General features: G+C 54.7%; 1 protein-coding gene across 3 annotated transcripts in view; it reads right to left on the reverse strand.

Moving 5' to 3' along the window:
- The window catches only part of ABR (ABR activator of RhoGEF and GTPase), a 158351-nt gene that overhangs the window by 49284 nt on the left and 86983 nt on the right, over window positions 1-22084 (reverse strand). For all 3 annotated transcript variants that reach the window (XM_028498288.2, XM_028498286.2, XM_028498287.2), the window contains 2 exons: window positions 21654-21838; window positions 724-822 (listed from right to left, as the gene is read on the reverse strand). In XM_028498288.2, coding sequence (XP_028354089.1) covers window positions 724-822; window positions 21654-21838 — 284 coding nt within the window. The remainder of the gene's footprint in view (window positions 1-723; window positions 823-21653; window positions 21839-22084) is intronic.

The raw sequence follows: 22084 nt of genomic DNA on the forward strand, positions 1-22084 counted from the left end.
CAGCGGCCATGGCTCACGGGCCCAGCCGCTCCGCGGCATGTGGGATCCTCCCAGACCGGGGCGCGAACCCGGTTCCCCTGCATCGGCAGGCGGACGCGCAACCACCGCGCCACCAGGGAAGCCCTGTGTGGTTACTTTTACCTTTTGAAAACATTGTATTATTCCCCTCTCAGTCCGATTCTCACAACAACGCCTCCGTCTTGGAGAGGAAACTAAGGCACATTCACAGAGGGCGGCAGCCTGTCTATTGCCTCAGAGCTTCTCAGAATGACACAGACAGCCCTTCAACTCACATTTCCTGCCAGAGGGACTCAGGATGGTGCGAATGGTTAACTACTCCAGGGAGAAGGAAGGAACAGGACTAGGGATGACAAAGAGGTCTCAACGTGATTGACTGGTTGAGATCGCCCAGCATACCAGCTGGAGTTGGAGGCTGAGACCCCACCTGGACAGAGAACTGTGATCCATTAGTAATGCCTGCACTATAGTCAGGGATGATGGAGTGACTGCCACCCCCAACCAGGTGGTGCTTCTTCTTCTACCTTTCCCAGGGCAGGTAATGGAGAACCGGGGCTGAGAGGCCTTTTCAGTGACCTTGGCTGCCAAGCCACAGGCAGAGTAGTACCACAGACCCCACCCCTGGGAAGGACTGGTCCAGGTTCCCCACCCTCTCCAACTCCAAAAGCAGTTTTAGAGCACAAAGGCCCCAGAGTATATACTCACCAGCAACAGAGCTTCCAGCTGGTTAATATAGATCTCTTCGCTGGCCAGGAACCCCGAGAGAACCAGCTTCCTCATCTCCAGGCCTTTCCCTGCTTCCACCTGTAAAAGCAGATCAAAAGCCAACAGCTCATGAGAAAGGAGACCAAAATCCTGAGCAGCCTGTTTTCTTGCCTTTTTTCTCTTCTTTAACACTTTTGCAGGGGATAAAAGCCAAATACTTATTATAGAAAATTTGTAAAATACAGAAATATAAAAGGAAAAACAATCACCCTTACTCCTACCGCTAATGTCTTGCTTTGATTCTCTCCCACCCTTTTTTTCCCCACATTTCCTTATTTGTATCCATCCACCTATTCAACCTTATAATAGTGAGCAAGATAAAAAAGAACCTGGTCCCATGTGTGGGAGCAGTTTAATGGGGGGTGGGGTGGGATACAGACAGTTAAGAATGGAAATCAGAGTCATGACTGAGGCAGGGCATGGTCACACGGAGGGCGCAGCAGGGGCCAGAGGAGGTGCCCAGCGGAAGTGATGTATAAACAGAGAGAAGTAGGGATAGAGAGGATGGGATGGAAGTGGGCATGGGAGCCCCGGCCGAGTGGCCTTCCAGCTACACCTCTGACTATATCTTCCTGTTCCTGGGGGTTCAATCCCACAATGGAAGGTGCTGGCTGTGGGCCATCAACTTTACCCCTTGTACCCCCGACCCCCGCCAGCATTTCCTGACTGGCTGACTGCGTAAGGCACAGACGCCAACAGGCCTCCTCCTCCCTCCAGAATTCCTTCTCCTCTATGGTGGAGATCATACCCCATTTAGCCTTGAGCGGCCACCAACTAGCACAGTGCCTGGCACAGAGAAAGTGCTTGAAAACTTTCCCTGAGTGAAAAGACATAAAATTCCTCTTGTCACCCAAGATCCCCAAGTCATTCCTGGCCTCCTCTTCCTTCTCTCTCCCCCTCCTCTGCCACACTGAGTCCCCAAGCTCTTCAAAGTGTCCTTGCTCATCCCTTGCAAGGATTCTCCCCTCTGCCCCACCCTCTCCTCTGCTGTGGTAGAGACCCACGGCACCCCACCCCCCACCGGATTCCAAGTGCCGCTCTCTCCTGCCTCCGCTCCACTCACCAGAGCCAGATCAACCTTCCCAGAACACCACCCTACACCTGAGGCTTGTCAAAGACTTAATACTGCAAAATGTGATTACTGGGGGACTCAGGTAGGTTCTTCACTCATTTATTTATTCATTCAACAAATGCCCAGCAGACCCTGTAGATACAATGGGAAACAAGCATTCAGTAGCCCCAATGCTCATGTGGCTTATAATCTAGTGGGAAAAAAAGACGTTAAAAAACAAAAGCCGAAGCCGCATAGCACAGGGAGATCAGCTCGGTGCTTTGTGACCACCTAGAGGGGTGGGATAGGGAGGGTGGGAGGGAGGGAGACGCAAGAGGGAGGGGATATGGGGATATATGTGTACGTATAACTGATTGACTTTGTTATACAGCAGCAACTAACACACCATTGTAAAGCAATTATACTCCAATAAAGATGTTAAAAAACAAACAAACAAAAAAACCCACAAAAGCCACGTAAATATAAATATATGACGATAAAGTGTGATGGGGGTTCAGCATATTCTTTCCTTAAACACCTGCAGTGGCTTCTAGTGCCTCTCCCTACTTGTCCAATCTCCCCAACAGCCGTCAGATCTCTGCCTTCCCAACATGCCAGGAATGTTCCAGCCTCTGAACTCTGGTTCTCGCCGTCCCTGCTGCCTAAAATGCCTTCTCCCACATGGGGTCTTCTCTCCTGAAGACACGGCTGAAGCCTCTGGCCTGCAGTGTCAGCTCTCGTGTCAGAATCTGTGGCACCGCCGCAGCACCTGACGCGTGCCCTATCTTGTTACCTGCCCGGTGATTCTGTAGGGTCTTTGAAGCACCTGCATTACGCTCCTCTGGACACCATAAAGCCCAGCACCACGTGATGCCCCTAACATGTGGGCACCTGCCATTTATTAAGCCTTGTAAGTCCTTTCCACTCTCTCATTTAGCTTCATCCCTCTCTCAAATACCTCCCTGAGGGAGGTACTATATTTTTCCATTATATGAACGGAAACAAACAAATAAGACTTAAAAGAGGGAGGGGACTAGCCCAGAATCACACAGCCAGAAAGTGGCAGAGCTCAGATTCCCCTGCAGGTCCTCGAACACCAAATTCTGGTCTCATCCACTGCTCTGATGATTTCCTCACTCTCCTGTTCCTTTTTCAAGCTTCGGATGCTTAACTGGAATCTCCAACAGATCCCTCTCTGGGCGTCAAATGCACACCCTTAGCAAAAGCTGGGAGAGTGTCTGAAGCTACCAGAAATCTCCTAAGTCCGAAGGAGAGCTGCTTTCCCCCTGCTGCATGGCCACCCCAGCATGTCCTCACAGGCTTTCCAGCCCTTTCCCCAGGTGAAGGACTTAACCCTTGACCTTCCATCAGCAAACCAGTTAGCAATTTGTGCTGGAGGCTGCCTCTCCCAGTCTCTGAAATGTAATCTGATCCTGTGATAGAAGAACAAGGTCCTGCCAAAGATGTCCACCTCCTAATCCACAAAACCTGTGACTGTGTCACCTTATGTGGCAAAAGGGACTTTGCAAATGTGATTAAGTTAAGAATTTTTAGGTGGGGAGATTACCCTGGGAATTATCAGGTGGAGCCTACGTAATCACAAGGGTCCTTGTGAGAGGCAGGCAAGAGAAAAGGCTATGAGCCCACAGAAGGAGAGGGAGAGGCGGAAGGGGACGGGGAGAGATCGAGTGCAAGACTGAAAGATGTTACACTGCTGGCTTTGAAGACAAAGGATGGGGCCATGAGCCAAGGAACGCAGGGGGCCTCCAGAAGCTGGAAAAGGCAAGGAAACAGGTTCTCTCCCCTAGAGCTTCCAGAAGGAATGCAGCCCTGCTGACCCTTGAGACTTGTAAGAGAATAAATCTGTGTTGTTTTAAGCCACTAAATGTGTGGTAATTTGTTTTCGGCAGCATTAGGAGACCAGTGTGGAAGCCAAGCTTTAGGGAAAGACAATGGTTATTTATTGATGGTTTCACAAGTACAGGCACTGCTCTAAGCACTTTCCGTGGATTAACTCACTGGAATCCCACAGTCTAGAAGGTGTTACCATGATCCTTCTGAGGCACAGAGAGTGGGAAATGCCAGCTGCCCAGAGCTGTGGGTATCGCAGGCAGGCAGCACCCCCTCCAAGGAATGAGACCGGAGCTTGGAGCAGGGCTCGCAGCCCTGGAGGTGGAAGTGGAGGTCGAGGTCAGACCTGCTGCTTCCCCAGCCTGACAAACGGGAACTCGCCCTCCACGTTGGGGGCCAGCGCTCCCCTCCTGTGCCCCATTCCCTTCCCGTTCCCTGCCAACTGGGGATTTGCCTGAGGGCCTGGCAAACACCCTCTCAAGGAGGTCACTTGGGGGCACAATGTGAGTTTACCTGTAGAGCTGGCTGGACCAGGACCAGGGTGAAGACGTGGTGACTCACAGCCCCACCAAGCCTTCACCCACCCTGGCATGAGCACAGAGCCTTGTGTCAGGCCCCATGATAGCCCATTGCAGCAGGACCCGCTCCTCATGAGACTCCAACCTCAGAGTCCAATCTTGAAAGAACCCCCCAAAAGGCAGTAAGTAGTCACCCCCAAGAGTCCCCACTCTGGCCCACATTCACCCTGACATTTTGGCTGGCGTGGGGGTGGAGGTGATGGGAAAAAATGTGAAATTAAATTCTGTGCATTTTACCAAGAGGTGGCCTGTTGTCAGTTACCACCCAAAACCTCGTCCATCTTCACTTTCCTCAGACCCCACCTGTTCCTGGCTTGGAATTATCTGGAAATTCACAATTGTTTCCTCAATCCTCCTGGAGCTATTCTTAACCCATAAAACACCAGGGCTCAACATCCATTCACTCATTCCCCACCATGTGCCCGGCACTGGGAAGACAAGTGAAGGAGACGGTCTCTGCCCCCAAAGAGCCCTCCAGAGGTGCCCACACACCCAGAATCCCCAGGGAGGGGAGTTTTCCGGAGTTCAGGGCCCCCAGTGCCTGTGCCACGCTGCTTGCCAGTCCAGCAGCACAAGGAAGCTGCCATCTGAGTGACACTGTCCCCACTTCCTCCCCAAGTGGAGCTTACGAAACCACGGGGGGCTCGTTCATGCCCAGCATTTTACATAATCTGCTGGGCTGAAAGTGTCAGCCTGAGGCCCCAAATCCAAGAGGTCAAGTCACTCTGGTAGGGACAGTATCTGCAAGTAAGGCTTAGCTGGCTCTGGCCTGGCCTGGTCTTCTACAGTCGGGGCTAAATAAAGTCTCCAAAGGTTTGGTTCCAGGCCAAGTCAAGACTCTCCAGGAGCCTTGATCTCCTCCAAGACAACAACGTGGGCTGAACAGGCAGGGCCACTTGCATTTCAGAGCCTTAGGCCAAGCAGCTCCGTAGACAGTAGAATTCAGTCCATGGGCCACACCAGTTTGCAAGGAGCACCCCGGGGGTGGGGGGGTCTGGTCAGAGCGGATGCCACTGGGTCTAGGCGCTATGTCCATGCCAAGTATCAGTCTCAGCCTCAGGACAGCTGGCCCCTCCCTGAGTTGAGTCCATGCAGGGAACCCAGCCATTCTCTCCTCTCCCCAGCCCTAGGCACCAGGGAGGGCTCTTTCAGCTAATTCCTCAGCAGAACAGAGAGTGGGGGGGTGGGGGGGGGAGGCACTGCTGGGGGACCCTCCTAAAGGGTAGATCTCCATATTCTGGGCTCCCTGCTGTCTGAAGCTGCAGGCAGGTCCCATGGGGTCCAGCCGTGTTTTCAGAGTTCAGCTATTCACATCCCACACCTTTGCAGTTCTGTCATACATACCACCGGCACTATTACTTACTTAATACTGTTCTTTACAACAACTGGCTTCTTAAAAGCACAGCCTTATCCCAAGCATTATATTTGAAATCACAGGAAAGATGTGCAAGTCATTTTTTTATTTTTATTTTTGGTTGCATCACGCAGCACGTGGGATCTTAGCTCCCTGACCAGGGATGGAACCCGTGCCCCCTGCAGTGGAAGTGTGGAGTCTTAACCACTGGACCACCAGTGAAGTCCCTATTTTTTTCTAAGATACATTAAAATTTACGCCTAACTATTAAAGTGCAAAATATATATATCCAGGTGCCACCTAATATCATCTCTCAAATCATCTCATATGTGGCCCACACTTCGGGAAAAAACCTAAGTGGGGGACACAGGCATGACCATCACTGCACATGGAGGGAGCGGAGACCTGGACAAGTGAAAAAGAAACAAAGGTGGTTCAGATAATCCATTAAAAATTGGCACAGAATTAACCTGAAGGGTTAATCTGCATTACAAAAGGATTTTAAAATTCCTGACAAATGAGTTCCTTTAAATAGCAGCCTTTATATAGCAAGGCCCCTATCAGACCTAGGTACCTTTAAATAGAATCATATGAAAGATTTCGGGAACGTACACAACACTTTACAGAGGGGAGATGATGCCGCTATCAATATTCACATTATTATTATAGACCATTAACTCCTCAAAGGGGAGTGTGGGTTGAAACACATAGCAAGCTCCAGCTCCAGCTCTGGAGAAAACCACTGCCATCTTCACATCTGTCCCCCAGGAAGATGAAGCATCTCGGAAATTACACTGAAAACAGGATTGATTTATAGGACTGGCATTTGAACATGTGCTCAGGAACATGACTCCTGTTTAAGGTAAGTACTCCTGAAGTAAAGTAATAGCAAAGAGAGAACTGCCTTGGATTTCTACCAGCCGCCAAGAAGAGTCTACCAGGCAGGAGTGTGCCCAGTCCACAGCCCAGGACAGGAGCCCTGACCTCACACATGTACACGTGCACGTGCACACACACACGTGCACACACATGCGCCCAGTCCAGCCGTGACTCAACGAGAAGTGGTCCCTCCTCCTCTGAATTTCGTACCCTTTTATCAGAACCCTTCTCATGGCCCTGCCTACTTTCTCATTATATTCCTATTATCTGGGCACTTGCCCCCTTACCCTGAACTGTGAACTCTTTTTGAGAAAGGACCAAGCCTTGTTCACCTGTCTCCTCCCCCAGGCAGCCTGCTTTGAATAGAACACAACCTGACAGTGTTTGTTGAATGAATCAATGAGCTTTCTATTTGCCTTCTCCCTCTATGGATAGCCAAGCCTGGTAGAGGAGATGGGCACCCTAGACGTGTTCAGGCTGGCACAGGGGGCTTGGAATCCCCCAACACTCAGGAAAGGGGCCCTCCCCCCAGTGCTGGAGATAGGTCTGGGAACACCGAGGCGGCGAGGCAGAGGGGAAGACTCCATCTTGGCGCTCACAGGGCTCTGGGAGGAACAGCATTTTTAGGTGTGGTGTGCACCCAAGCCCCTTTGGTATCCGTGTGCTTCCTCCTTAGAACACCTCTGAGATGGAATAAGGCCAGGGACATGGTACGCCCTGTGTGGGCCCCATGGAGCCTCACTCATTCCACCAATCCACTGGACACCAGCCACACACCAAGCACCGTGCAGCGCTCACAATGAAAACAAGAGGGCCCTGCCCTGGAGGAGAGAGGCACACGTCTAGAGCTCCAAACAGAGTGAAACGGGGGCTAGCCCGGTATAAGCCAGACTAGAGGTCCAGAGTAAGGGAGGACCCATAAGGCAGCATATGAGTGGAACCCCATCTGTGCTGGGGAGGGTGTCTCAGAGAAGGGCCATTAGGAACCCACAGAGGTCCCACCCTACACACTACTACTACTAAGCTCCCAGGAGGTGCTCTTGGCTCATAACCAGACTTTTCCCCATCCTGGTCCTGGGATGGCTGGGCAGACCCTAAGGGCAAGGCCTTGGGGGCCCAATGAGAGATGTGACTTACCCCAGTGTGCCGAGCTAGCACCAGATGAGAAAACCAGGGATGGGGCGCCAGCCACTGCCAGCCTCCCGTTCCGGCTCCTCTCTGCCCCACACCCAGGCCTACAGCGACTGCTCCACCCCTTCCACACATCAGCCATCTACCCGTGGGTCTGCAGTCTATTTTTACCTCCATTAGCTCCTCCTCTGACCCACACTGTAGCACGGGTGGAGCAGGGCAGTGATCCCCATCTTACAGGAGGGACAAAGAGGCCCAGAGAGGCTCAGCGACAGCCTCCTGCCCAGAGCAATGCTCCATGCACCATGCCCTCTGGGGTGCAGTGCTGCCAGGGCAGATAGGCTCGGGCCCCACAAGACGGGCGCTCTCTGTTGGGCAGCCTGGCTTGCAGTCTGTGAACTCCCTGCCGTACGTTCTCCCTGGCCCTCCCTTCCAGCCACAGAACAGAGAGGAGGTGAGCAAAACACAGGTTAGAGGTGAAAGAAAGGAAGGACGCATGCCTTAGGCAGCACTGGTGTGCTTTCAAGTGGAATCCCGGCCCCTGAGGCGGGGGGTGGGGGGGGTGGGGGTGGGGGGGCGTGAAGAGAAGGGGATTGAGGCAACCACTCCCCTCCTGCTCTACCTTCGAGGCAACATCTCTGATTAAACAGAGGCATTGCTGCCGAGAATGCCCACAACCCCAGAGTCGGTGGGCTGGGGTCCAGCAGATGCTTCTTGCCTATGCCCACCTTGGGTAAAGTGCCTAGCCACCTGGCTCCTGTCTCCAAGCCAGCTGTTACCGCCCCTCTTCGGCTGATCCAATTCTTTCCCTTCAAGGAAGTTCTGGGACCTCTGGCTCTCCATCTCTCCAAATGCTCTCATGCCCTAGCCCAGATTCACCAGATTCCACTTGCTTGGAAGAGAGTGGCTCCCTTGGCCTGAACTTCACAAGTGCACTTATCCCACTGCTGCCATGGAAACAAGGAATTACGGCCTCCTAGTTTCACGTCGGCCAGCTCCTCTGGGGCAGCAGGCTGACACCACTGGCGTGCCCACCAGGGGACTCATGTCACTGCCAGAGAAAGCCCTCTGCACAACTGGCCTGGGGAAAGCCAGCAGCCACTCCCCCTGAGGACAACTGGTCCAGGGGGAGGCGGCGGGCACTGCGCCTCTCCCCCAGGAACAGCTGTGCCCAGAGCACAGCCCCTCGTGTCCCCTGGCAGGCAGGCGCCAGCCCCTCTCAGGCTGAGGTGCTTCCACTCGGCCACAAGGTTTGTGCACAAATCAGCCATTTCTGCCGCACAGACTTCGGCAGTCAGAGCTGCGAACCCTGCCCCCTCCCCCGACAAGCATCCAGGGCGTGTCACATTCCCACCTTCACAGCCACCAAGAATGGGGACCCCGAGCCGGGGCTGGTCGGGGTTCCCAGCTCGCACTCCTCCAGGAGAAACACATCTTCATCCTCCAGGACCTTGTCCAAAAAGCCTATCGCCTCCTCTTCCTCTTCCATGGCAGCGGGAGCCGCGGAGGGCAAACAGGAAGCAGGGTCCCAGCGGCAGCGGCAGCCGTGGCCGCCGGCGCCCGAGAGCGAGGCCGGCAGGCGGGGACGGGAAGAGCGTGCAGGGCAGGCCTAAACCAGCACGCGGGCCTCCCCGGAGTCCGTCCTGGCGCCCGGCCACCGGCTGCCGATGAAAGGCTCCATTATGAGCCTTCTCCCGCCCGCCGGCTCCAGGTCCTCCCGGAGAAAGGGGAAGCGGGGCGTCCGTGCGGCCCCTGCCGCCTCTCGTGGGGAGCTCCGCCGCCGCTGCCGCCGCCGCGATTCCAGGGCTGTCACCGGAGCCCGCGCGCCCCTGCCGGCCGCCGCGGCCCTTCCTGCCGTGCGCGCCGGCTCTCCAGGCAGGCGGGGCCCCGCTGCCTGCCGCCGCTCCCAGCCGGGCCGGGCGCCCCGCCGCCGCGGCCGCCGCCGGCCCCACAGATCCCGCCCTCCTGGACGCGGAGGTTCGCGTTCGCTCTCAAGACACAGGAAATGCACGACTCGACGGGTGAGGTGGAGCCGTTCCCTCTCTGCGGTCGCCGGGCCAGCCGGCTGGCGGAGGCTTCGGGAGCGCGGAGGAGGGGCAACGAGGCCGCAGCCGGGCCGGGCGCAGGGGGAGGTCCGCTTCCCAGAGACAGGCTTTATTTACAGCCCCTCACCGGCCCCGCGGGCAGGCGGGGGCGGAGCGGACGAGCAGCTGCCGGCACAGCCTCGCGGGCCCCCGGGCCAACCTCGGTGTCACCTTGGGATGCCGACAAGCCCCTTCTCACTTCTGCCTCAGGCTCTGACACCTTTGAGGAAGGGAGGCCAAGCCCTGGTGAGAAACCATAGTTTCTTTCCATCGCCACCGTGGCTGAGGGAGGAACAAGGCTTTGTGCAAAGGAGGCCTGCCCTGCCTCGCCACGAAAGAAGCGCAAGTGCCAGCCAGGGGCTGCAGCGGGGCTGCAGCGGGGCCGCCTCGGGCAGCCTCAGGTGCCATACCTCCTACTCACAGATGCTGCTCATTAGCAACCACACCTCCTCGGAGCTCTTTTCCCTCAAGAGGGGCCTGGGCCCAGTAGAACCAGCCCCACAGGGGAGGGTACACTTAACCCAGGACCAGGAGCACGCCAGCCCTGCCCACCCCCAGCCTGCTTCCCCTGGCTTCTTCCATGGTTACAGAAACTAAATCCATCCAGAGGGTGAAGTGCACACTCTGGTCCCCGAGCCCCATCCAGAGATGTAATCCACCTACTCTCATGGGTGTGGAGTTTAAGGGCAGCAGCTGGGAAAAGCTCTTTCACAACACCCAGGGCAAAAGCTGCCAACTCCAGCACCCAAGAGGGTGCAGGTAAGATTAGTTAGTGAAATGAGCCAGGTAGGGACCAGGTGAACTGAAGAAAGTGTCACTCAGCTCCAGCTGCTGGCTGCCAGGGGCGGTGCAGGCTCAAGGTTGCCCCATCTTGGATTGTTCAAGAGAAGCTGGAATCCGGATTTTTAGGTGATAGCTCTCAATTTTAAAATGATGGCAGATAAATTAGATTTAAAAAACAAAACATGCTGCAGTCTCAATGAAACACATCTGTGCACTGAATCAGGCCCACAGACAAGGTTGCTGCCTTCTTGCAGTTGGTTGTGTTTCTTTGAGGGAAGGTTGGGAGGTGTGTGTGTGTGTGTGTGTGTGTGTGTGTGTTTGTGTGGGGTTGTTCCTTGAATATCACCGCTGTCCCATTTCATCACTGGACCTGGCATCTTGGAATCAAATTCAGCTTCACACATGACCAGCCCACTACTTATCTTTGTAAACCTGTATAATAGGTGCCACCAGCCAGACAGATCAAGTGAAAACTCTGGATTCTGAGTAATGAACCCTGAAGCTCCAGCCCCACTCACGCCAATCCCCCCAATCTCCCACCAGCCCCCAAACCATGTCTCTAGTCAGGGATTTCCTCAAAATCTTCCTGATGCTTCTAGCTCACAAGTGTCTCTCCCAGTACACAGTTGCCAGACCAGCCAGTGTGGCTCTCAATGATACAGTGTCTGAGTTGTCCATTAATGCCTCGTGTGTCTACCACCAGCCTCCTTGTGCACACGGCACATCCCCTGTCAGGTGACAACTGTATGGCCACAGGGGGAAGAGTCCAACTCTTTGGAGCTCGTTTGGAAATGCATTCCAAAGGGGGGGTTAACGGCGTACCATCCTAGGCCCACCTGGGGTCATCACCTCTCCTTCCCGCTGGGCATCTCAGCTGAGAACAGGGCCCTTGGCTGAGCCTCCAAGCTGGGTGGAGGGTTGAGGAAGAGCGAGGAGGCAAAAAGGAGAGGAATGGACGTGGTTCCTTATCCCAACTCCCCAAAAAAGTCTGCGGAAGTTCTGAGCTCTAGGTGGGGCTCCTGCCATTCTATTAGAGCTGTCCTCACCAGTAAGAGGTTTCTCCCTGTCACCACAGCTGAAATGCAGACCAAGGGATTTGGGGTAGGTTCTCTGGGGCCTCAGGGCTGATGGGGTTCCCCAGAGGTACAACCGACCCCACACCCGCCCTCTCCCTCAGTCCCTGGTTCTTCCCTGTCCCCGCCCCGGCTGCGTTATAAATAGCCGGGGTAGATCTGAAGGGCCCTCTCAGCCACAATTCCTCATTTGGTTTGGGTGGGTGAGGCTGCTCCCAGCGCTTGGGAACAACCAGGCCTGGTATTCCCCAGGGCACAAGTGTGCCAGCCCGGGGCTCTGTGCCAGTCTGTCTCCCATCCTGCAGGCTCCGAGTGCACGGCATGGGCTGCCCCCTCCGGTCGGACAAGCAGGTGTAATGGGAGAAGGGCCTCACAGTCCAAGGGCCCCGTGCACGGTGTCCCTTCCCCCGCCCAAAGGAACATGAGGGGCCCTCAGGAGTCTCCGAGAGTACCCCTGTCTCCATTCCCCATGCCCCTACCTAGCATGGCCGTGTCGACACCCACTTCTTCCAAACCCTGAAACCTCTCAGAAGCTGCTCCCTGAACATCAAGGCATCTCCACTCCACCCCACCCGGGTTGGCTGGAAATTCCAGCGAGTAATTTCAATGCCCTTCCATCTCCACTGGGCACACAGACTCCACTCAGAGGCCCTCAGTTCTGCCCCTGGAGGGAAGTGACTCACAAGTCCCAGTGGTGTTCCCTCCCTTTCCCCTACCAATGCCCTGGACACGAGCTTCCTCCCTGCGTCCTCTACAACTCTGCCTGCTTTGGCCTGCCTCCTGATCCTCCTCTCCAGAGAAGCAGCTGCTCCAAAGGCCTCTAAACTGCCTTATTCCAAAGTCAGAGGCCTCCTTCTCTACTCCTCAGCCTCTGCAGTCTGCATGCTCTCAAATCCCTCAGCTTCTGTGGCCATGCGGATGCTGCCTCTGATGGCTCTGGTTCAGGCTGGCCCTTCTTTTTCCTGCCTCCCATAAGTGTGGAGTCACCCATTCGGACCAGGCCGCAGGCCCCTGCTCTCTATCCTTGGAGAACTCATCCCTTCTCACTGCTAGGCCAATGGCAGCCCGTCACCATCTGCAGCTCCAACATCTTGCTCGGCTGGAGTGTGACATCTGTGCTGTCAGCTGGTTCTCCTCACTTGGAAGTCCCATCAGCAGCCCCTCAGCTCCACATCTCCAGACCAAACGACCCTTCCCCCTCCCTAAACCAGCTTCCCCTCTGGCTTCTCCACTTCTGTTGGCGGGGCCGCCATCTTGTGACTCTTCCTTCCCTCAGACCCCACATCCCTTTTACCAAGTCCCCTTGGTTCTTCCTTCTCTTCCTTTTCCAAAGCCACCACCCCAACCAAGGCTTTGTAGAATCTCACACCTACATAACCACAATAATATTCCACTTTGACTTCTGATCTTGCCTGTCCGTCTATCTGTTCATTCATACCCAGAGAAGGCCTGGCATTACAAATACACAGATCTGGGAGACACAGCCCTTGCCATTAGAATGGTCTCGACCCACAGGGGGTGAAGGACATATAAACAAATGAGGCAGTGTTCTCACTGGTCAACACAGTGGGAACACAGGACAAAGGCACTAACCCTGCCTGAGAGGTAAAGCTCCACAGAAGTGTGGCTTCTGAGAAGCATCTTAAAAAGGGGAAGGGTTTCCAGGCAAAGGGAGGAAAATGTTTTGTAAGGAACCCCAGGAAGCACAGCTGGAGGACGGAAAAGGGGCAGGTGATGAACTTGGAGAAGTGGGCAGGAACCACTCCCCCATGAACAAGGGGCATGGACTGAGATTTCAGACACCCGCCAAATCCACGCTTTCCAAGCCACCAAAAGTTTACTCTCCCCAAACCCAACAGCCTTCTCCCACACTCATTCTCCGTCCCCTCATTCCCTTACCCACTCAATCAACAAGTATCTATTCATTGCCCACCATGCACCAGGCGCTGTGCTAGCATCCAGAACACAGCCACAGTGGGCTGCTTTGTCTACCTCCGTGGGGGCTGATGGTCTCAGGGACAGACTGACCACTGCAAGCCAAGGCAGGGCCAGGGGAAAGGCACGATCTCAGAACTCTGGGGCTAAGGTACAACTCTTCCAGAAAGAATAACATGGAAATATCTATTGTGATCTACTATGTTCTCACCCTCTGACTCAGCACCTCCACTTTAAGGAATTTTTCTGCAAAAACATTTCTACAAGGACTCAAAGATCTTTGTATAAAGATGTTCACTGCAATGATGGTTATACCAGTGAAAGACTGGAAACAGCCCAAATGTCTAACAGAAGGGGACTGCCTAAGTGAATTATGGTACAACCATTAAAAGAAACACTGCATACAGTCATGAAGGAGAATGAGGTAGGTCTTTAATTACTGATATGCAAGATGGCCAATACTTTTTTTTTTTTTTTTTTTTTGCGGTACGCGGGCCTCTCACTGCTGTGGCCTCTCCCGTTGCGGAGCACAGGCTCCGGACGCGCAGGCCCAGTGGCCATGGCTCACGGGCCCAGCCACTCCGCGGCATGTGGGATCCTCCCGGACCGGGGCACGAACCCGCGTCCCCTGCATCGGCAGGCGGACTCCCAACCACTGCGCCACCAGGGAAGCCCATCCAAGACTTATTAAATAACCAGAGCAAATTGCATAACAGTATTAATAGTATGATCCCACTTTTTAAAAAAAGTGTATATATATATAATACATACACAGAGAAAAATGTATTTTTTACATATATGTGTATATATATATGCAATATCTCACATGCAAAAAGAAGATGTCTCTTAACAGACATTCTCTCTGTAGGATGAGACTTGAGACTTTCACTTTCCATATTATATGTTTCTGTAAAGTTAGAATTTTCAGTGATGTAATCAGGGAAAATAAAGAAATTAAAAAAAGAAGTGTGGTAAGTGCTATAATTGGGCAAGTAGAGAGTCACAGAAGGTTCTCCAGAGGAGGTGACATTAAAACTCCTACCTGAAAGTGAACAGGGATTAGCCATGCCAGGGGGACTCAGGGGCAGACAGGACAGCTTGAGGCATAATGAAATGAGTTCAGTCTGGGTGGCAAGTCTTCATCCATTCAACCAATACTTACTAGGCATCTCTTATGTGCCAGGCGCAGTTCTAGGCACTACAGTTTGCAATAAGCAAACATTTTGGTACAAAACTGACAAAGCTCCATGGCAGAGCTCACATTCTAGCTGGGGGGTTGTAATGAGGCTGCAGAGGTAGGCAGAGGTCAAGTGGTCAGGTCAGGCACGGCCTTGACAGCATTGCTACGGGGCAGGCATTGAAGAATTTTACAGGGAGTGACCAGACAGTGTTTCAGTGCATGCCTCCTGCTGACATCAGATTACTCTTTCTAAAACACTGCTCACTCTGTACCCAGCAGGAAGCCACCAAGTCAGCCCTAAGAAGGGCCGTGGGGCCCTTGCTGATGACTCAACCGATCAAACTGTTGACAACAACTTCTGCTGTTTGCTGTCCCATGAAACGGCCCGGTGCGTTCTCACCTCCAGGCCTTGACCTGGCTTGGAGCCCCCTCCCCCTCCTCTCTTCCTATCCCCGGCCCTTCCAACTTCCTTGGCAGGAGCTCAAGTCCCACCTCCAGACTTTCTGGAGCTCAGCAGACCCTGGGCCAATGAGAACTGACCCCAGGGACCAGTGCCAGGGACACTGTGTCACTTGGTCCTCCGCAGCCCTTCCAGATAGGAGGTATTTATCCTTATTTACAGCGGAGGGGACCAAGACTCTACAGGTTATCCAAGGTCACAGAGCCAGAAAGATGTAAGGCGAGGGCACTAAGGTTCCTGTTCTGGAGAGGTGGCAGAGAACAGCGGTGGTGAGCACCCACCACTGACCAGCTGTGGGACCTCAGGTGGGTTATGTCACCTCTTTGCACCTTAGTTTTCACATCTGTAAAATGGGGCAGTAACGGTGCCTACTTCCCAAGGTGCGGTGAGGACTAAATGAGTTAGTATTTATAAAGTGCTACAACAGTGCCTGGCATTTAGTAAGTGCTATGGAAGCGTTTCTCCTCTTTCTCTTCTTCTTTCTGCCACACAGGCAGGAGGGTTGGGGGGTCTGTGTGGCTTTGCAGATAGAAGCAACCAGCCCATAACCCTGTGGGAGGAAGGTCCACCAGAGCATCATCAGAGCATCAGCGTGGAAAGAAAGTGCTAGCACCCACTAGTGGAGGAACTAGGTGAGGAGGATGGAAAAGAGAGTCCGTGCGTAAGAGCCAGCCTGCTGCTGGGATGCTCCCTGCCCTTCTGCACCCTGGCAGAACCCAGAGCCCAGGGGGCCATCCAGCCTCTGCCCCCTGGCGGCTCACCTGTGTGGCCAAACGTCTCAGACTGAAGGCGTTCTCAGGGGCAATTTCACACCTCTTGGTGTGATTAGGCGGGTCGGTTGGCCTCCCTGCCCCACCCCCAAAGACTCCCGAGCCTCAAGGACAGAGAGTGGGTCTGGCTCACTCTCCTATCCACTGTGCCTGGGACCTGCAGGAGATGAGCAAACCTTCACTGAATACATGTTGCTTTGGAAGTCGCCTTACTGGCTGATGTGAAACACACGGCACAGCAGCAGGGAGGGCGAGATCCCAGACAGGCTGGAGCGCTACAGGGATGCTCCAGGTCGGCTGCGTGTGGTCAGTCAGGGAAGCCCAGATCCCAGCCATGTGTGAAAGGGGGGCGATGCGCCAGAGAGGCCAGGGAGCACCAGCCATGGAGGGGCTGAGGACCACGACGAGGGCACTGTCTCCCTGCTTCCTATCTACATCCCCCTCAACTCACACAAGCCAAGGAAGCCCCTGAGCCATAGCTTCTTCATCTACAAAATGGGGGGCTCTCCCAGTGGTTGCAGGGATAGGTGGCGATGAAGTCCGTGGGCACCTGGCACAGCACCTGGCACGTAGGGGGAGCCAGGCAAGCTCCTCCTCTTTGGAGTGGGGACCAAAGATCCAGAAAGGGGGCAACGGGGAGCAAGGCTGCTGAGGCAGGAGGTCGGCAACCTGAGGAGAGATGTCTCTGGTTTTACCTGCATCTGGAAACTCCTGAGAGGCGTAAAGATAAAGGGCAGCCGCCAACCCACCCAACCCAGGCCTTGAACGCCGTCCAAAGAGATCAGACTGGGACACCATCTCAGATGTTCCCGGCTTGCCACGTGGCTTCTCCTTTCACCTAGAAGCGGCCTCCGTGTCCTGCAACCTCAGATCCCAAACCCCAAGGCTTCAGAAGGGACCGGGAAGGGAAGAGGGCGCAGCAATTCGTCCTAGCTTCATCCCCTGAGACTGTATCTGCCCTCCCTCCCTGCTCCCTGGCCAACCCAGTGCTACTTGATTCAATTCCATAAACACCGGGTGAATACCCCTAGGTGCCCGGGAGCTGCTGACGGGGGTCCCGGAGATGATCGGGGATCGGGGCTCCGGATCTCGAAGGGCAGACGTGCCCCACGAGTAACTGTGCACGGTCCCCAGACAGCGGAGGACTCAGCCATGGGCTGGAAAACCTTCACAAGGGAGGTGGTATCTGAGGGGACCTGCGAGCACCACACAGACTCCAGCGTCAGAAAGACCCAAGTTTAGGGATTTCCTGGCAGTCCAGTGGTTAAGACTCCGCTCTTCCAATGCAAGGGTCACAGGTTCAATCCCTGGTCAGGGAACTAAGATCCCACATGCAGGTGCGGCCAAAAAAAAAAGAAAAGAATAAAAGAAAGACCAAGTTTATCTCTGGCTCCCCATGTAAAAGGCTCAGGGCGAGTCTAAGTAGCTGTGAGGAAGTGGGGGTTGTGCGGGGGAAGGGGGGAAGATGAGAAGGATGACAATGGTGATCATCTCAACTCTCCCCCACCTATCTTTCAATTATCCTGCCGTCTGGAGTCTAAACTCCTCAATTCAGCAGTTAGTGCAGTACTAACATGTACAGACTTTACAATTTACAAAGCACCTGCCTGGCCCCATCTCATAGAAGCCTCCCGACAGCTGTGTGAAGTCAGGAGGGAGGAAATTCTCGGTATCTTCACTCTACAGATGAGCAAACTGGAGCTCAGATGAGTGAAATCCCTCAGGTCACACAGCTAGAAAGTGGTGGCACTGAGACAATAACCAGGTCTTCTCTCTGCCTTGTGGCCCCTTTTCACGGTGCCTCCCGAGAGGGGAGTCAGAGGAGTCCATGGCTTGTGGGGCACACGCTTTTCTGAATGACCACGGTCCTGGCAGGGGAACATGTGCCCCGCTTGTCAGTGAGATGGAGGCTCCCGCCCATCCTTCCCAGGGTGAAAGCAGGCCCTCTCTGCTGAACTGAGCCACCGGAGGGAGCTGTACTCAGCCTGGGCTTAGGGAGAGTGAGGGTCTGCAGGGCGGGGCTTCAGCTTTCACCCTGATACCTCGCTGGGCTGCACACTGGGGCACATCTAAGGCGAGAGGAGAGTGAGGCTGCAGGGCGTTCTGGGGAGTGAAGAGCATTTGTCCTGCAACACCGGAGACCCGGTTTCATCTGGGCTACCACACCTGGGAGGACAGATCTGACCCCAGAAAGGAGGTTGCAAAAGCAGATTCAGTTGTTGTCCAGCAAATATTCATTAGACCGGGTCCTCGCAGTGCTCTGGGCTCCCCACCCCTCTAATGGCTGGTGAGGAGAGTCTCGTGGGCCCTGGGCGCCAAGGATTGAGGACCCACAGTGAGCCAGGCCCAGCGCTTCAGGCCTCACCTGAGCTATCCCAGTCCGTCCTCTCAACAGCCCTTCAGGTGGTTAGTCCTATTTCAAGATGAGGAAACTGAGGCTCAGAGGGGTTATGACGCTGATCCAGAGTCCCACAGCTAGAGAGCAGAACATGTTCATCTGTGCAAAGCTCATGTCTCTTCCATTCTCTGAGCTGCTGGGAGAGTAAGACCGTGAGGGCTAGTTTTATGCATCAACCTGACGGGGCCACAGATATCTAGACGTTTGGCCACACATTATTCTGGGTGTGTCTGTGAGGGTGTTTCTGGATGAGATTAACACTTGAATCAGTTGACTGAGTAAATCAGGTTGCCTTCCCAATGTAGGTGGGCCTCATCTAATCAGTTGAAGGTCTGGATAGAACAAAAAGGCGAAATAAGGGAGAGTTCACTCTCTCTGCCTGTCTTTGAGCTGGGACATAGGTCTTCTCCTGCCTTTGGACTCAATACGGACTAGAGCTTACACCATCAACTCTCCTGATTCTCCAGCCTTTGGACTCAGACTGGGACTAACTATACCATCAGTTCTCCCGGGTCTCCGGCTTGCTGACTGCAGATCTTGGGACCTCTCAGCCTCCATAATCTAGTGAGCCAATTCCTTATAATAAATCAATCCTTCTCTCTCTGTATCCTAATGGTTCTGTTTCTCTGGAGAACCCTAATATAAAGACCAGGGCTTCCCTGGTGGCGCAGTGGTTGAGAGTCCACCTGCCCATGCAGGGGACACGGGTTCATGCCCCGGTCCGGGAGGATCCCACATGCTGCGGAGCGGCTGGGCCCGTGAGCCATGGCCGCTGAGCCTGCGTGTCCGGAGCCAGTGCTCCGCAATGGGAGAGGCCACAACAGTGAGAGGCCCGCGTACCGCAAAAAAAAAAAAAAAAAAAAAGACCAAACCTTGGGTTTCCAGGAACAAGTTGGATGCACATTTGGGTGTGGAATGTCCGGCTGCCAGAGGCTAGATATCTGAATATCTAGAACAATCATCTGATTTGGTCCAAAAGTCCCCTTGGTTCCCAACGCCCCAACAGGAAGCCTGGCAGGGAGGGGACCTGCCTGGTCAAATGAGCAGAGCCAAGCAGCAGAAAGCTTGGCTTTCTTTTTCTTTCCTTTTTTTTTTTTTTTAAACTGAAACAGCTCTCAAGTACTCCGGAAGAGGTGTGTCAACTCTCTCCAGCATCTCAAAGTACACAGCAATACTTGCTGAGTCCACTAGATGGGGCCAGTGACACAGCAGAGAGGGCAGAAATGCAACTCAGGAGGGAAGGTAGGCAGGCAGCGGGTACACTGGGCTGGAATCTTTGCTAGATCTCCAAGTTGGATTAATGCTCCCCACCCCTACCTTGTATAATTTCTAGCCAATGGTGCAAAAATTAATCCTGGGGTTCCCAAGCACTTTGGCCAGTTGTCACTGTAGCATCTCTTGGATTTCAAAGTCCTCAAACCAAGCTCTTCCCTTCTGAGTCACCAAGCAAAATGGGCAGCATGGTAGTAAAGGAAGTCCCTGCCCCGAAGCCCCAGAGCTCCAGGTGGGGGCACTCCCTGTTATGCCTGTGACCCGTTTCACTAGAGAAAGCACCTGAGTACCTTTCACCAGGGAATCTAAAAGTCGATGGACAAGCACTCCAGCAAGGGGGGTCATGTGATGAGGGAAGGAGACAGGACAGGAAACAAGGAGGAAGGCAGAGGAGAAAGGGAAATAAATGGCTTTCCCCTTCAGCAAGTGGCTCTAATCTGGCCACACGTTCTCAACTCTCAGCCAGGATTCCTGGTGCTGTGTTGAGTCCTACAGTGAATCTTTCTGCACCAGCTCACAGGGGTAATAGCTGAGTCTCCGGGATGGGAGGGGGATGTCTCTAAGCCCTGTTGTGGTCAGAGACCTAAAGGCAGAGACGGGAAGCAAGAGCTGTCACTTTGCTTCCCCTGGTTAGAGTCAGTTCAGGTCCCAGAGCACCCTCTCCTCCATCGGTAGCAAGAATCCTGCCCTGCAGGTCCAAGGTGGCTGTCTCTCACCTGCCACCCTTCCTTAGGACGACAGGACAATACCCCAGAATGTCAGCTATGGGGGGCCTGAACCTGATCAACGCGCTTGCCCATCACTTCCACCTCCCACCTGCCCCCACCATCCCTTCCCAAACTTGCACTGCCTGGCAGCTGATAAGCTCTGCCTAGTCCTCTGTTGCCATGGCAACAGTGTGGCTTCCCCCAAGTGGGAAGCCGGTTGCCAAGGCCCTTGTTGCCAAAGGCTATAACAGCCACCCCGCTGTGTGAAGAGGGGGTGAGAGCTCTACACAGGGGTGGAGGGTGGCCGAGGAGGCTGGGAGGGAAGGAAGCAGGGGGTTTGCAAGAAATGGTAGGGTCCAGGCAGCCCCCTGGCTGGAGTGGGGGTGTGCTGGGCCCTGCAGGAGGGAAACAAGTATCTCGCAGCAACTCAGGGACTGCTCCTCGAGGGTATTAGAGGGAAGAAAGGGGACCCCCCTACAAAACACACATGGACAAGCCCCCTGCCAAGCAGGACCAAGCAATCCAAGCCCCCCCTGCCCCCCTCCAAAGAAGAAATTTGATTCTTTGATTCCTCCCAATTTCTGAAAAATAGCCCCCAGGAATCCCTCTGTCTCACCTGCTCTTGTGTCTCAGACACACTCGCACAAGCTGAGCACGGACAGAGCTGGTCTCCGGGCCCGGGAACAGCATTAATTACAAGGATTGCAAACCTCCTCGCATCTCTATCCCTCCACATGTCTCAGAGCACATCCTCAATATTGCTTGTAAAATGCTTCTCTTTGGAGCAGAGCTCTCATCGGTGGACAAGAGGAGAGGTGGACACCATTACGGCTCATTCCCTTCCAGAGTCAACAGAGGAGGGGCTGGCTGGGGCCCCTGGTCCTCAGGGAATGCTACAGAAGCTGCTCACTGCCCCACTGCTGGCACCGAGGCCAGCCTTGGTTTGCTGAGCCGGCACCTGTGCGTTGATGGCCCACAACTCACACATGCAGCCACTGCCCAGCCCGGGCCCAGAGAGGAGAGCCTGTTCCCTCCCCAGGGTCCCATCCTGCTAGAGAACTGAGAGCGAACGCTGAAAGAGGAAGTGAGGTGTCCAGGAGGCAGGGGGAACAGACGGCTGGTAGAAGAGGCAGGGGTAGGTGCAGCAGTGGCAGAGAGAGCACCAGGCGGGGGGCGGGGGCTAGTCTGAGAGGCCCAGGACCGGAATGAGATGATGAGGGCACCAAGAGCAAGCCCAAATTTCCCAAGTCCTGCACCCCAGTAGCGCCCCAAGCAGAGCCTGGCCCACGACACCCATGCCTGCCTCCCCGCCTCCCCAAAAGCCCCCTCTTCCCAAACGCGGAAGGAAAAGCAGGTGTACCTACCCCAGGTGCCAGCCCCTCCGGTGGGGTGGGGGAGATGCTGTCCCCGCCGCCCTGGTTCCGGGCACTGAGCTGGGGCGACATGGTGGGCGACTCATCGATGTACGGCATGGTCTCCGAGCCCTCCGGGGGCCTCTTCTGCTCTTCATTCCCCTCTCCGTCGTAGTCGTCTGCCCCGTAGCTGAAGTCTGAGACAAGGAACAAGAAAGGCCACTGAGAGTCCTCCACGAGGGCTGCCAGGGACCGGTAGCGCAGTGGGCGCCAGCGGCGGTCCCCGGCTGCCATGCCCCGGGCCGCACCATCCACGCCCAGCCCGGGCAGGGCTGCGCGGCCCGGAGCGCCGGCAGGCACCAGGCGCTGCGGTTCAGGGGCCACTGGGAGTCGAGGGGGAGCGGCTCCGCTGTTGCCACCCGCTTAATAGCATGTCAGTCGCG

The sequence above is a fragment of the Physeter macrocephalus genome, chromosome 14, assembly GCF_002837175.3.
Source record: "Physeter macrocephalus isolate SW-GA chromosome 14, ASM283717v5, whole genome shotgun sequence".
In the NCBI taxonomy this organism is placed as follows: domain Eukaryota; kingdom Metazoa; phylum Chordata; class Mammalia; order Artiodactyla; family Physeteridae; genus Physeter; species Physeter macrocephalus.